The sequence below is a fragment of the Colletes latitarsis genome, chromosome 2, assembly GCF_051014445.1.
Source record: "Colletes latitarsis isolate SP2378_abdomen chromosome 2, iyColLati1, whole genome shotgun sequence".
NCBI classification, from domain to species: Eukaryota; Metazoa; Arthropoda; class Insecta; order Hymenoptera; family Colletidae; genus Colletes; species Colletes latitarsis.
This window is the reverse complement of record NC_135135.1, coordinates 14,692,138-14,706,986: the sequence shown is the minus strand read 5'-3', so window position 1 is coordinate 14,706,986 and position 14,849 is coordinate 14,692,138. Positions and strand designations below refer to the sequence as shown.

At 33.1% G+C, this 14,849-nt stretch overlaps 5 protein-coding genes across 12 annotated transcripts; 2 read left to right on the top strand and 3 right to left on the bottom strand.

Moving 5' to 3' along the window:
* The first annotated feature begins 265 nt into the window (after positions 1 to 265).
* Positions 266 to 1,227, top strand: LOC143350014 (uncharacterized). The gene is made up of 4 exons (XM_076781764.1): positions 266 to 422; positions 498 to 640; positions 764 to 889; positions 977 to 1,227. Exons 1-4 carry the CDS (start codon positions 359 to 361, stop codon positions 1,106 to 1,108), a joined length of 465 nt encoding a protein of 154 aa, XP_076637879.1. The 5' UTR covers positions 266 to 358; the 3' UTR covers positions 1,109 to 1,227.
* Positions 1,128 to 5,014, bottom strand: LOC143348116 (peptidoglycan recognition protein 3-like). The gene is made up of 7 exons (XM_076777993.1): positions 4,856 to 5,014; positions 4,039 to 4,365; positions 3,317 to 3,577; positions 2,397 to 2,528; positions 1,741 to 1,904; positions 1,495 to 1,657; positions 1,128 to 1,404 (listed from the first exon to the last, which is right to left on the bottom strand). The coding sequence occupies exons 1-7, from the start codon at positions 4,968 to 4,970 to the stop codon at positions 1,220 to 1,222; spliced, it is 1,347 nt and encodes a 448-aa protein (XP_076634108.1). The 5' UTR covers positions 4,971 to 5,014; the 3' UTR covers positions 1,128 to 1,219.
* A 1,080-nt stretch (positions 5,015 to 6,094) lies between these two features.
* On the top strand, positions 6,095 to 13,899 carry LOC143349872 (histidine protein methyltransferase 1 homolog). 7 transcript variants are annotated; one of them, XR_013081017.1, is made up of 5 exons: positions 6,106 to 6,234; positions 6,448 to 6,693; positions 7,003 to 7,163; positions 7,234 to 7,681; positions 7,882 to 8,060. XR_013081017.1 is itself a non-coding variant. In XM_076781487.1 (3 exons), the coding sequence occupies exons 1-3, from the start codon at positions 6,195 to 6,197 to the stop codon at positions 7,176 to 7,178; spliced, it is 462 nt and encodes a 153-aa protein (XP_076637602.1). In that variant the 5' UTR covers positions 6,106 to 6,194; the 3' UTR covers positions 7,179 to 7,376. The 7 variants fall into 7 exon arrangements, 1 of the variants encoding a protein (XP_076637602.1); XR_013081023.1 differs by lacking the exons at positions 6,448 to 6,693; positions 7,003 to 7,163; positions 7,234 to 7,681; positions 7,882 to 8,060 and adding exons at positions 12,664 to 12,810; positions 12,945 to 13,899 and having other exon boundaries at positions 6,095 to 6,234; XM_076781487.1 differs by lacking the exon at positions 7,882 to 8,060 and having other exon boundaries at positions 7,003 to 7,376.
* On the bottom strand, positions 7,847 to 10,882 carry LOC143349867 (pyridoxine/pyridoxamine 5'-phosphate oxidase). The gene is made up of 6 exons (XM_076781472.1): positions 10,675 to 10,882; positions 9,572 to 9,728; positions 9,405 to 9,504; positions 8,531 to 8,584; positions 8,251 to 8,450; positions 7,847 to 8,179 (listed from the first exon to the last, which is right to left on the bottom strand). The coding sequence occupies exons 1-6, from the start codon at positions 10,727 to 10,729 to the stop codon at positions 8,014 to 8,016; spliced, it is 732 nt and encodes a 243-aa protein (XP_076637587.1). The 5' UTR covers positions 10,730 to 10,882; the 3' UTR covers positions 7,847 to 8,013.
* On the bottom strand, positions 12,241 to 14,437 carry Srprbeta (signal recognition particle receptor beta). Of its 2 annotated transcripts, XM_076781458.1 has the most exons (5): positions 14,025 to 14,437; positions 12,907 to 13,073; positions 12,696 to 12,835; positions 12,432 to 12,628; positions 12,241 to 12,374 (listed from the first exon to the last, which is right to left on the bottom strand). In XM_076781458.1, the coding sequence occupies exons 1-5, from the start codon at positions 14,116 to 14,118 to the stop codon at positions 12,295 to 12,297; spliced, it is 678 nt and encodes a 225-aa protein (XP_076637573.1). In that variant the 5' UTR covers positions 14,119 to 14,437; the 3' UTR covers positions 12,241 to 12,294. The 2 variants fall into 2 exon arrangements, with proteins under 2 accessions (XP_076637573.1, XP_076637564.1); XM_076781449.1 differs by having other exon boundaries at positions 12,241 to 12,628; positions 14,025 to 14,436.
* Positions 14,438 to 14,849: the final 412 nt, after the last annotated feature.

Below are 14,849 nucleotides of genomic sequence, written 5' to 3'. Positions count from 1 at the left end.
TTGTGTTGTGTACCAATTAGACAAAACCGCTATTAATATTTATTTTGACCTAAAAATATTACCAGTGTACATATTTCACAAGGATTTCGATTCAGGTTGCAACGATAATGAATATTATAATGTTTAACCTACTTTCGTAATTCTACAGAGAATTTAAAATTGTCCACCACCGAACATACCTATAGGCAGTAACTTTTCCTCTTTCGATTCTTGAAGACTTGACAAATTCCATTGTTCGACGTGCTGAGTTCAGCAATTACCGTATGGTTTGGAAATTGCAACAGCATCAGTCGATATTTCGAAGTCACTACTTCGTCGACCTCCGTGCAGTGCAAAGTTGAAATTCGTGATCGACAAAATGAAGAAAACGATATTGATCGTATCGTATGTGGTATTCGTCGCTTCTATTGTCCACGCGAGTGGTAAATATTTTTCACTCTAACATTTTTTCTGCATTAAATTTCGACGTTCTTGGCATATTCTTCGATATTGTTTAGAACGAAGCCTCAATAGATCAGACTTCAATTGCAGTGGTCGTGCTTATCACAACGTGACTATGACTGCATATTATCCTGACTACAGTAGTGACGACGAATTCGATTACTTGGATGCCAGAATGAAGAAACTGAGAAATCTGCAGGTGCGTTAAAAAATTTATTTCTCTAATAATCAGAAACTGAACGTAGTAATCTCACTTGTTCTTTGAAAAAAGTGAACTACGTCCTGGAACTTTCTTATCAGAGCTTGTGTTTTCTCTATCTAGGATTTCCTCGATGGTCGAACGGAATTCGTCACTGTCTCCATGGATCTAGATTCGGGAATACCATATGGGACAAAATTATGCATACCGGAACTGAACGCAAAATTCAGTCGCCAAATTCCGCTTCAGGTACGATTTGTATTCTCTAAAACGAGGGTGGCAAACCTCTACTAAATGTATTCGTTAATAATTGCAATCGTTGATCACATTTGTTAGGCCAGGGACAAAAGTCACTACAGCGACGTTCAAACAAAATCTCCTGACTTCTCTCACGTAGATATTTGCGTAAGAACCGAAGAGGACACTTACGATAATTCTGTGAACGGTCTCGTAACACTTTACGTATAAATGGACGAAACAAATAAAATTACAACAGAAATGGAGGACATTTATTTAAAAATACTTTGTACAAAATAATAATAAATATAGTAACATTTCATGGTGATGTGTGTTTCGTATTTATGGATTTGACGACCACTTTGACCAGGTTTTAATCAAATTATACAAACTACTTCCTGGGCAAATCGTTTGGGTAGTTTGTCGATGTCCCAATAAAGTGTAATTATCTTTTATTTTTCCAATAGCTACCCCATACGATATCAAGCTTTTGGTTGCACTGATTGCTGCTGCGTTTGGATTGTGACCTGCAATTTTATGGTTTTTGTACACAATGCGTTACACGATACACGCATCGTTGTTTGATAAAAATGAATTAGTATATCGAACGAACATACCATCGAAATTACCAATTATACAAATCCCAATACTTTTCGAATTATAAGGTATTGAATGCGAGCCATGTTTACCCCATCCTCTTCCTTCGTACACGTTACCGTCCTCTCCAACTACGAAATTGTAGCCAATGTCGGACCAATTTTTCTCATTCATGTGAAACTTCTGCGGATTGCAACCGAAATAAAGTAAAAATCAAGTGGTCCCACCATATACGTCACAAATGAGAAATTAATTAAATTAATTACTTGAAAACTTCTCATTCTAGCTTGACAAATCGCTTGAGTGGTGCAACCATCTGATGCTGAGTGGTGAATTATTACGTACGGGGGTGGATCTACCATCAGATTTCTTGCCGCCCATTTTGGGGCCATGGCGCCCCATTCTGACCGCGATATTATATTTGGTCGAACTGAATAAAATTAAAACGCCTGATCAAGAATTTATTTTAAATATTTATGTGTGTTGTAAGTGTTTCAAAATCTGAGCTTAGAATATCCTTATTCTATACACTTTATTCTTATTAGAGGTCCTACGTTGTTAATTATTTAACTTATTTTACCCAGTAGTATTATATCCTTGACATAGACTAATTAAAATATGAGACTTGTTGAACAAAATTAGAAGAACTAGAAATGAATCTTAATGTCTTCTCTTTGTTTAGAGACGTTTCAAAAAAAGCAATTACTGTAGAAAGATCAAATCTCGGCCATAACTCATGACGAGGGCAAATTATTTTCTTGTATACACTGTCATCGCACTGACGTCACAATAATTATCACATGTTCGCGTTAAGCAAAGAAGTTGCCAGTTCTATCGCTGGAATTAATTTCGCTTCGAAGGTAACGAATATAAGAACACAATAACCAATGTTAAAAATAGAATTGTGAAAGAGATTTAGTACCAGGTGTCTCGTGCTGAGCGCCAAACGTTATTTGACAAATCGTCAATACAAGAAACACTGAAATCGATCTGTTCATCCTGTCTATTGAAGAAACACTGCCACGAAATCTTTTAAGCTCTAGACATTTATAAGGGAATTGATGTCATATGTCACCGCGTCATGATCTTTGATCTTAGCAACACATAAATGAAACTTCGACGCGTACATTTACGAATCATCTGTATCAGTTTTGGATTTTCCCAAGTCAGTACACAACTTGTATAAAACAACGATTGCTGCTATATAATGTTATTTATAACAGACAATGAAATGAAACAAATCGGTATTATGCTTGTGTAATGTGTACTTTTACTCTAGGAAAAGTTTTACCCAGATAATGTACATTATTTTCTTGGGGAAATTTTGTTTACTTGGACAGAATTAACTTCTTTATGTATGAACCATTTTGTTGAATTCCATTAACTTTCTTATTTGCTAATTCTATTCTAAATAATTACCCATTTTTTACGGGAAGGAAAATAAGATAAGACAGGATTTTTTAAATAGTTAAAAATGTTCTGTATGTACATGCTATAATAAAATAATGAGTAATATATTTCTCAGGAACATTCAATCAGGAACAATCAATGAATTCGATAAATCGTATCCTGATACGGTTGACAAACAAAAAATACGCAGAAATACGCGTGTTTGCGCAAAAATGATCGACCATCTATCTCAATTAAATAGACTTCGCTTAAAAATGATTCATTTCAGGAGGAATTGAATTATGCTTTACGTTTTTCTTGAATAACGTCGCGCATGATATAAATACTGTGTTTCGTATAAGCCTACTGCTTTGAGACATTCACCGTGCCTCGAGGTAGAAATGGATATTACTCGACTAACGCGTTTGTATCTGATTTTTCTCGTAATCGTTTAAAGATAAGTTACGTTAGCGTTGTCGTTCACAACTGCGATTGATTCTACAGTTGTCTTTGGCGGCGTGTATTTCGGTACAGGATGTTTCGTCCATCGCAGATTCGTCTGCACGTATTTGTAAAATACACTGCCGGGGCACTCGGTATCTCTTGCTTGCCGGTGGCCTATAACCAGGTAACTTTTGCTTATTTTGCCAAGACTCACTCCATAATTGATTAGAGCGCTCAGAGTCTTCAAAGCCGCATTGTTGGGCAGGACATCTGCACAAAAATAATACACGAATCAGGTATACGAATTCTTCGTGTCTTAATTATTTTTAATTACGCGTTTTAGATCTATATAAATCATCCCCTCCAGACATTCTTGATCTGGCCCCGGCGAACAAAGTACAAATACAATGTAAAGTTTCGATGTACATGAGGACGAGCGACTGTCGACTGATAATCTTTTCCGATTGTATAGTTGTCACTTTGTTAGATGGGAGACTCAGCCTTAAACAATCGACTTTTATGAAACAGTCCTTGTACCGCGATGGCTAAAATCGATCGGAACGAATGTCACTTGTTTCGACTAAAGACCTTCGTTCTAACCACGGTTACTTTTATTCAAAGTTGAGGTCGAAAATAGACAAGAACGTGCTCGATAATCCGACACAGTTTTCTAGGTTTCAGGATCCGACTTTTTTAGAATGATTAAGAGAACGAAATAATGAAACACCTACTACTGAAATCACCGATAACGCATATTCCGATGCTTTGATTGTTGTAAGGAGGCGCGTGAGCTCCGATATAATCCCAGCCCCGACCCTCGTAGGCGTTTCCATCTTCGCCGATAACGAAGCTGTAACCGATGTCGAACCAGCCTCGATCGTTTATATGAAAATTCTGATACGATCTGACGATCGCTGAACACGTCGTCTGATCGTAACAGTACTGAGTAATGCCTCCGTGATGGATCACGACGAAAGGCGTCGGTGTCACTACCATTGGTTCCCGTGCTACCGGTGGTCTGGCTCCCCATTCTTCCCTGCTTATAATCCTTAGGCCATCTAAACAGGCAACACTTACACTTTTAGAAAGTCTTTCGCAAAATATGTGAAACGATAATCCACGAGTACGCGATTGAAACAAGTCAGCCGATGGAAGAATCATTGGAACCACACCGAAAAGCGGGTAGCAAACGCGTGACAACTTAATGTATTTAATTTTTATATTTAATCTTCGATATAGTATTCAACAGTCTGTGCTTAATTATTCGAATAAAATTTGCTCATCTTTGCCAGTGGACACATGATGCAAGAGTCTTTAGAAACTTCACTCTCTCTTGGATTGATTATAAGCAAAGATAGTTGACTCATACTGCTTTCGAAATGCGTTCGTTAGAAATAAGTCTAATATTTGGATACGTATATCGAAAACACTGTGTTTTTTTCATAGAAAAAATGTTAATTTTATAGCAGAAATATATTTTTAAGTAACGTTCCTGACGCAATCGGTGACTTTGGTTCTGTCAAATCGTAGCAAAGAATCACTTCTTACCGGTGCCGTTTTCAAAATCTTCCCACGTCATTGACACTTTGACGGCACTGTTTCCGAACTTTAAAAGCAAAGTCAAAACGTACGCTGCACTTAGAAAAAACATTAACGACCCCATGATCGCCAGCACCGTAACAACTCGCGTGAAAACTATAACTGAACGGGAATCGTGATTCGACATCGCCTTTTAAACGAAAAATTGAACGTACTGGGAAGCCCCTCAGAGGTACACGTTGGGTCTTTTAACCCTCTCTCCTTTTCGAAACGTTATATCATGAAAACAACAAACCCACGACACAAATTTCATATATGTAGTCGACAATGGGTTTTGGCTCTGAGAAGATCAATGAGGATTGATCTGTAATCTGTAACTGGTGTAGAATTTCAAAAGATAGTAGAAACTTTACACTATAAAATGTTTAACGATAAGATACAATATTCGATAATTACGCGTTTGTTAATGTCAAGTAGAAACGTGTATTCAATACTAAATACGTTATACAATTTTCTATGAATTGATACAAGGATTCTTTTTACTAACCAATGCTGTAGAAATTATTAAAAATTTTACGATTATTGTTATCATCGTTACGTTGGGCGCACAGAGTGCATACCGTTAAAATGATTAATAGATAAATATTCCAAAGCAAAATGTATTTAACAATAGTTCTGGGTATTTTTTACCTAGTTGTAACATGCGATAATTATTCCCTCTATTGCTAATTTGTGTGCAAATAACATATATTATACAGGTTATTTTTTCTCTGAATCTAATAAACTGAATAAATGCAAACATACAGGTAATATTTTAGAAATTACAATTCAACATAACAATCATTAAGAACTTATGTAATAATTAAATATAAAATTACAGTTTTAATATATGTATAATACGATGAAAGAGACGATACTGTCATTATTATCAAAATGATTTTGCAAATACAGATTGATACATGTTTCGAAAGATTAGATTAAAGGAAACAAATGAGAATGCTACTAAATATATTACGTCTTGGATTCATTGAATTATCATGCAGTAATAGATAAGGTATTTTAACGTTATAGAAAGTATACGAGTTTTTTGTTCGTACAATTTAACAGAGCATATAACAAATATACGTTAGTTCATTCAAAAATAATATTAGAAATGGACGAACATTTCGAAAATTTAATTTTTAATTATGTTTATCAATGAATCTAGAGGTCGCTGCATTCAAGAAATCATTTTTGGTAGAAATCTGACTTATCTTCAACGATGTTACATGGAGTTGCATGCTTAGCCTCAATTAATTTGTTTCTTAGTAGCCTTTTTTAACGTAAGTGTAATACTGTTAGGAATAAGATGTTCAAATTTGGATTTACGAAACATGACGAGACTAAAGGTATTTTTGTATTTTTTATTTGTTGTCGATCAATATATAAATAATGTTGAGGATAAAATTTTTGAGGTTATATTTACTCTATATTATTTTTTTCGTATTTGTGACGTTTGAATAAACTTGTTCAAATTTTGTATAGATCTTCCTTGCAGTTAAATAAAGTTAATATTTTAAACGACAATGTCATACAAACTCAAATTAGAACAATTATTTCAGAGGAAGATAGCGATAGGAAAAAATTAACGATTAATTGGATACCTGCTTCGAATGTTGAGGTATCAGAATCTCAAATAAAAAAACAATACGAACTTAACGATTATACCGAGAATATAATATTTTCGGGTTACAAGTTAAAGTTAATTCGATCTGAGAGAGCTGTAGACGAATTAAAACAGAATAATTGTACAAATATTATAGAAGCAGAGTCGCAACATTCTGACCTTATCCCTGCTATATACGAAGGTACTTAGAACAAGTCATTTCTTCAAAAAAACTAGGGACCAAAAATAACTGTTATATTTTATTATTTTTAATAATACAATTTTTGGTTCTAATTATTGATAACCAATATCAATAACATTAGTATACCTGTTATACGCGATAATAATTACTGACAACAAAAACAAATTTCGGTCACTTATAATCGTTATCTATAAGGGTTCCTAGATCATTGTTAGTGAACGTGAATTATGTAGATGAACGTTCACGATTTGTTGCTTCGTTATCAACAGCAACACAAAACGAATAAATCATTGGAATTCTTGTATCAAGGTGGTTTAAAAATTTGGGAATGCAGTTACGACCTAGGTCATTATGTATTCGAGCATAATATCGAATTTCAAGACAAAGTTGTCTTGGATTTAGGATGTGGTGCCGGTATCATCGGTCTGATCGCTCTTCTAAACAATTCCATCGTTCATTTTCAAGATTATGTTCGTATCGTTTAGCTTGCATTTGTAATGATCTTTCCAAAATAGCACGTATTAACAAACAGTTTTGCAGAATATAGAGGTGATTAGAACCGTAACGATCCCAAACGTTTTACTAAATTTCGAGGATCGAGAAAGCCTTTTAAAGAGATGTAAATTTTTTTGCGGGGATTGGGAATCATTTACGAAACTAAATGATTCGAATTCCACGAACGAGGTTGCACAATACGATTTAATTTTCACGAGTGAAACGATTTATAATCCTGACAATCATAGAAAGCTTTACGAAGTTTTTAAACAAAAACTAAAACACGATGGCATTGGGCAAGTATAATCATTACGTCATAAAATTGAATCAGGTTACTATGGGTTTAAGAGTAACGTCGTATCGCGTGCTATCTTCAGGTTTATTGCTGGTAAAAGTTACTATTTTGGAGTTGGGGGTGGAATGAGACAATTCCAAAATCTTATAGAGGAAGATGGATTTTTTGATGTTGAGACAGTGTGGAAAAATCGAAAGGGTAATTAATTATACGTAGTTAATTATTGGAGGCAACGACTTGCAAGAAGATGACCCCAAAGATCGTTAAAATCGAAATGGTATAATTGAGGTCATCCTCTTGCCAGTGATCTTTTTTTATCTCACATTTTCATATTATTCGGAATAAGCAACAATTATGAACAAATTCGGAACAAGTAACAATATGTATTTACATTTCAGGATTACAAAGAGAAATTCTAAAAATTTCAAGGAAGTATACCTAATCCCACCCGTTTACGTTTTTTGTCTATCTATCTAACAATATACTGTAATATTAATGTTTTTTCGGAATACATATAAGTTTTTTAATATTTACGGAGATAGTCTTTCATAAACCCATCCGTTGTCTCCCTGATGGACGAGAATGTTATCGATTTTCTCGGTAGGTTTAGGTCGTCTAAAACGAATTCTATCGTGCAAGCGATCGCTTTGACCTTGCCAAAATTCTACGGAATGTGGAATAACGATATAACCACCCCTGAAAATAAATTACTGGTCTTACGGATAACTTATAATAACATTAAGTTATGATTTCGTTGAATGAATTACCAGCAGCTTGGTCTTTTAACTTGTCCTTCCGGAAATTGAGCCGTTAACTCCCTTTCTTTCACGATGAGCGTTTGTCTACTTGCGATTACTGTACTCTGTTTACTAGCCATAGATCCTATCTGATTCGGGTATGGTCGGCTTTGAAAGTAACGATCCGAGTCTTCTGTTGACGTTTTCTCAACTTTGCCTTCTATGCGCACCTGTGTAATTTGATAATTTCATTTAATGATTAGATTCTTTCTCTCTACAGTAACAAATATCAGTGTTTATTATATCTTACGCCTCGTTTTAAAGGCTCCCAGTAAAAAGTCAGCGCTGCATTCGGGTTCTCAGCCTAAAATTGAACTAAACGTAGTTTCCATTCGTGCCATACAAAGTCTGTATATAATGATTGAAAGAGATATAGTAAACTCCTACTTTGCATAAATTTGTAGGAAAACGTTCTCTGTGTCTCAAATTTTGATCCACATAGCAATGTCGTAAATCCGCGTACAGACCAAAGAGCAAAGACAATCGAAGACACGTGTGCTCGGATTATGGCATACATACGTTGGTATACGTGAAATTCAGGCATACGTGCCTGATTTCCTTAGCTCAAAGGTGGGAAAACTTATGGCATTAAAAACAGTAAGTTTTGTCGAAATTATAGCCATACTTACCTGAATATAAATTAATCAAACCAAACAAAAAACAGGATAACATCGCGACTACAGAACAATGGGTAGATCGATAACAGTGGTTAACTTTCACACAAAATTAATTTATCTTTCAACGATTATATAGGGAAATCATTTTTTGTAAACAATAGATAGCGCCCTAAAATCTCGCGAAATTTCCTCAACAAATATGCGGCTTTTAGACCGCAGGTTCTCTGTCTCTGTCTTAACTCTTTGTTCTGTATACGGCTTAAGAGAGAAGATAGCTCATGACATTGCAGGACCAATTGGATGGTCTTCTGGCGTATTACCATAGCAGGAATAAATCCTTAGTGACCCCGAACAGTCAGTTGATTCTGATCCAACTGTAGTATCCACAAAGTCTATAGAATTCACCTTTGAGCTCTTGACTTCTGACACTCACATTCATTGAAATCTTGTTTCTTCTACAAGTTCACGGTATCTCTTCCGTCTACTATACATAAACTATACACTTACAAGTTCGCGAGCTTTCCTACTCTCGTAATTCGTGTAAAATTTAAATCCATCTGTGCCAAAACTTTTGAGCAAAACAGCTCGCACCGATGGAATCCCATTTCTGTAAGAAAATAGTTTTTCCGAATTGTTTCACGCGTTCGTTGGCGAGGCAAGTCATTTACGATTACCTAGTAGCCGTGGCAAGGAACATAGCATTCGGCTCGAAAATTTGCGGGGTGTTACATGCTTCGTCAAACCATGCTTTGAATTGACCAATAGGCTCCTTACTCGCGAGACGATCTTCGGTAAAAGTTTCGCTTTTATCTTTATATTTAATTCGTATACCTATAAGAGAAAGTAATCATCAACTATATTCGCTATCTATAATCGCGTCGAAAACAGAATCGACTTGAAAGTCCTAACTGCCATTCGTTTCGATAAAGAGAATTTTTTCTTTTTGCTTCGTTGAATGATGACTAGTGAAGGGATCATAATAGTAATGAATAACACTTTTTTAATGGATCTTAATAATATTTCGAAACATATCGAGGATTTAAAAATTTGTCAAGAGCTTCTAGTTTCAAATAACATTTCGAAACGATTCAAAACTTCGTTGTAATTTTTTGGAAAAAGTCATGCACCAAAAAGTACCTGCGAGTCAAATCGGTTTTTTTATCGCGCACTGTCTTGTCTGATTGATTAACAATCACTCCCCCTCTTACGCGTTTGCTAATATCGCGCTATACTTTACTGCAATGCGTCTACCAAACTTTTTCCTCTGCATTGCGTTTTGCTGTACATTTACATAAAAATCATCTTATCTAAATAATCGTTATCTTCGTTTGCAATATTGACAAAATATTATGATTTAATCGTCTCTGACACTCATGATAGTACTCCAATATTCTAAGAAAGTTTCATAATGTACATTTCGCTCATCGATTTAATGCAATGTTCATAATTCTAGTATTATCGTAATTTAAAATATCATGATTTGATATCAATATGAAGTTATCATACACAATCTACTACTACGCACAGACATTCGATAACAGGTGTTTTGACGATGATTTATTATCCAGTATTAAAACCTGTTTTTACGTGCTTTTTCAAGGTTTGGAAAGTAAGTCACAACCGAGGTGTACAATTGCAATAATCAATTATGCAATCGTTTGAAAGATGTTAATAAAAGTTAGTGGATGTATGTATATTTGTTTTTCAAAGTTGTGTTATTGATCACATCAAACAATTCATTTTTGTAAAAACGGAGTAATCATAATGATAACGTTACCTCCGATATCAATCATATAGTTCACATCCTGAGCGGTGGGTTTTGCGGACGACATGGTATATAATACTATCACGAACTGATAAAAACGAATACACACGTTGAGTGATTCCACAAATTATTTAACACGTATCTGTAGCGTAAACGCATTTTATGAACTTGGAGGTTATCTCCCTTTCTCTTTGAAATTTTGTTCCTTTCTAACGAAAGATGGCGCGCGGATCGTACTAGTTTAGTGATTACTTGCCCAGATAATTTTATCTTTACTTCGTGGAAATTATCTGAAGCTGAATCTAAAAATGATGTGTATCTCTACACATTAAATCCTAATTCAAGTTATTCAATTCTTTTCTTAATTTTAGTTTTTTTCAAACACAAATTGCTTATTCTTAGAGTTATACTAATTATTCTTGCAGTAATCAAATTTCAATGAAATACAACTTTCAAAAGTATTTGCATAATTCTCCCAGTGTTCAAATTTATTTATCAATTCAAATGTTATAAGATTTATAAAAGTTTAAAGCATATAATTTTACTACGTTATCCTACAGTGGACAGTCGGTCTATATAGACTATACAGACCATAATTAGTATTAATAATTCTATTTTCAAAGGAATTAGATCACTTTTAAAAAATAAATACAATGATTTTTCAATACATGAATGTAAAAGATAGAATTTAGAAAAGTATATAATGTAATGCATGGAATTATAAAATCTATAAAGAATACATTTGTACTATAAGTTCCTTGCTTCAGTTCTACAATTTATTCTTACATTACTTTATATCTATTATTTTATATTAGTTTCTGCTTAAATTAATTCTTTATTTTACTATACAACTCGAATAAATTGATAAATGCGAAATACTATAAAAAATTAAGTTCTTTTGAGTAATAAACAAATACATTGTAGTCTAAATAAGGGTAGAAGTAAAATACATTTAATTCAAAACCTACGAGTTAGAAATGTTTAAATAATCTATTTGCGCGTCGTGTTAATACTTGAACTACTTGTTTTCGCGCAGTAGCGTCGATAATTGATCATCGGAAGAAGAGATTTCTAAAGGTGAAGGAAAAATTTGGCTATTTGAACTATTTACATTTAATAGTATATAAAAAGAAATAGTTGATGTTTAAATTCATCGATTATTACAAAATTAAAAAGTGTAGATAAATTTAGTCTGTTACACTTTGACAACTAACGTAGAACATTGTTGCTAGGTTAGAACGAATATGCACTAAGTTTATAAATAATAGTAAAGAACAACAAAGTGTCTGCAATATTCAATTATTACCTATATACATTTTTTATGTGAACATTGGTTTTAACACGAAAATGTTAAAAATTAAATTGTAACGTTTATTTAATCAAGTATTAACCGATCAGTTTGCTGTCAAAATAAAGATTAATGTTTAAATTATAAATAATGAGGTGTATATTGCATTAATTAAATCGACCAAAATATTTTTTACGAAATTTTAATTATAAGTGTGCTGCATTACATTGTTATGGAAAAGTAAAAACTCCACTACAAATATTGTTTATTGTATGAGAATAAAAACATAATTTAGAAAGTTAAAAACAAATAATTTATTTGAAAAAATTATTAGTATACATATTTTATGTAATTTTCTTTAACCAAACGATTAACTGTTCGATGTCAGCAGAATTGTCAAGATCTTTGTTAAATGCACTGCATTCTGCAAATTCAATATTTCTGATTAAATGAGAAAATTCGAAATCTTTTTCATGTTTACCAAGAAAGATGTTTTTGGATGATGAATCTGTAGCTTCTAATTGACTTGTCTTTGTCATACGTAATAAATTTATTTCTTTTTCAAGTAGAGTCTTTATAACAGTATAACCCTTTGCCATTGTCTGATCTTGTTTATTACACAATATAAGTAGAGGTTTCTTTTGTGTAGCAGAGTCAGATAGTAAGTTATACAAAGACCTGAAAATTGAAGCTTTTCATCATTTTTGTTTCAGAATGTGATGACCTGCCACTTGTATTTACTTACTCTGCTACATCACGAATGTCTTTCTGGACAGTTACTGAATCAATTACATAAACAATTCCTTTTGCAGATAACTTGAATCGATCAAAATATTTATAGCGTAGCCGCTCATATCCAGGTATATCGACAATTTTTAACACACGCTAAATGTACAAAACATTTTAAAGGCCCATGCCATTGGTATGTTTTATGCATTGTATTTATAAAAACTTACATTGTTAATCGTGATATCTCCTGTGTTCTCTTTCACAGATGTATGCGTTTTAACAAATTTGGAATAAAGTAAACGCGCGTATAGTAATGTTTTACCAGCATCGCTGAGTCCAGTCAACAGTACACTGTTTCCTATGGACTTTTTTCTACGCCATATGGCAAATATTACTGAACAAAGAAATGCAATAAAAGTTTATAACTTATATGGTATCAGTTATCCTATCAATATCAGATAAATGGTACTATAGAGTTAAATTCATGGGTATTTGGATCATAACTTAGGAAAGTTCTTGCTTTAAAATGTACCTATTTTTGTATTATATATACAACTATAACATTATGTTTGTTTCATTACTAATATCTATCTTTGTATTGTTCCACAATTACTGTAGGTATTATAATATACATTTAATTTAACTAAATAAACATAATGTGTATAGGACTTGATAAATGACTCTAAGAGACTGCTCATAAAATTCATAAACAATATTAACCTTTGTATGGTGTCGTGATTTTATATGCACATAAATGGCATTGTGGGGTCAAATATGGTATCAATACAAAATATTTTATAAGTATTAATCTAATAGAAAACACAAAACATGACAAATATTTTAAATTCTCTAATGAATACAATAATAAATACCCAAATACACATTTATATAAAACCTACAATTAATTAAAAACCATCATTCTATTAAGAAACAGAAATAAAATGCAATAAAAGTAGTAGAGACATTGATATTATTGCAGATTCCACAATGTCATTTAAAGTTTCAAACAATAAATAATGTTTAAATAATAATATACATGTGGCTTCGTACAAAATGTTCTTTGTTATTTGAATGATGTCTGTGAATTTTATCTTGTACATATGATTTACAAGTATGTTATCTATTTATAGCTTTAAGTAAATGTCTTTTTAGTTGTACTTGCTACAGAAAAACTGTGATGTTATTTTGAATAATGTGATAATAAATAATCAGAAAATATATTTATTGCGTAAGCCATAGATTATTGATACGTTTCGTATTACTTTTAATACATAATAATCATTGGTCTGGGTACTATACAGCAAACATAAGGTTATCATAACCTAGAAATACTATATCTAATTACCTATAGTTAGGATAATCACTATTACAGCAACTACTATGCCCATAAATTGAGAATCCATATCGTGATCTTTTAACAACTTTATATATTTTTCCATCGTAACTTTTTGATTATAATAATTACAGATCAACTGGACATATGCTCATTCCTTTAGAATCCCATCAAAAATTGTAAATACTATACCGTCAATTCACAATGTTAGCGGACGACATGAACAGAAAACTAGAATGCGCCATTTAAATATTCATGATGAATATTTATCACAAAAAACGAAATAATGGTTCATTAACTTGGATAAAGAATAAACAAGGCATAGAATAGACGTTACAAGAAATATTTCTGCGTGTTATAAGAATTAGAGGTTCTGTTACCAGACGGCAGACCGGTGCCCAGAGAAAACTGCCCCTCCACTTACGCAACCTAATACACAACCACGTGTACGTGAGTTCCTGCACTTCGGACAGCTTCGGGAATTCAAGAAAGAAGGCGAATGTAAACCCTTCCTTCTCGCTCTCGAAACACTTGAAATCCGATATTTTTATTTTCCAATCTAAGAATGTATAGACCTTGAATGCTTTAATCGGGTCAGAAGTTATGATTTTTTAAACATATGCATGAAATTTCGGAGAAACATTTCTGGCCACACATTATATTTTCGGTATAGAATTTTTTTCTCGAAGGTGCGTAGGAATTCGGGGGTATGTGTATTCATCAAAAATGATTGCAATTGACCCCTGCAACTAAAAATAATTTTTCTTAAAAATATGTTTTTCATTTTTAATAAATTTGTTTGGGTCACAAAAGTACATAAGATGTAAGATTTACTCG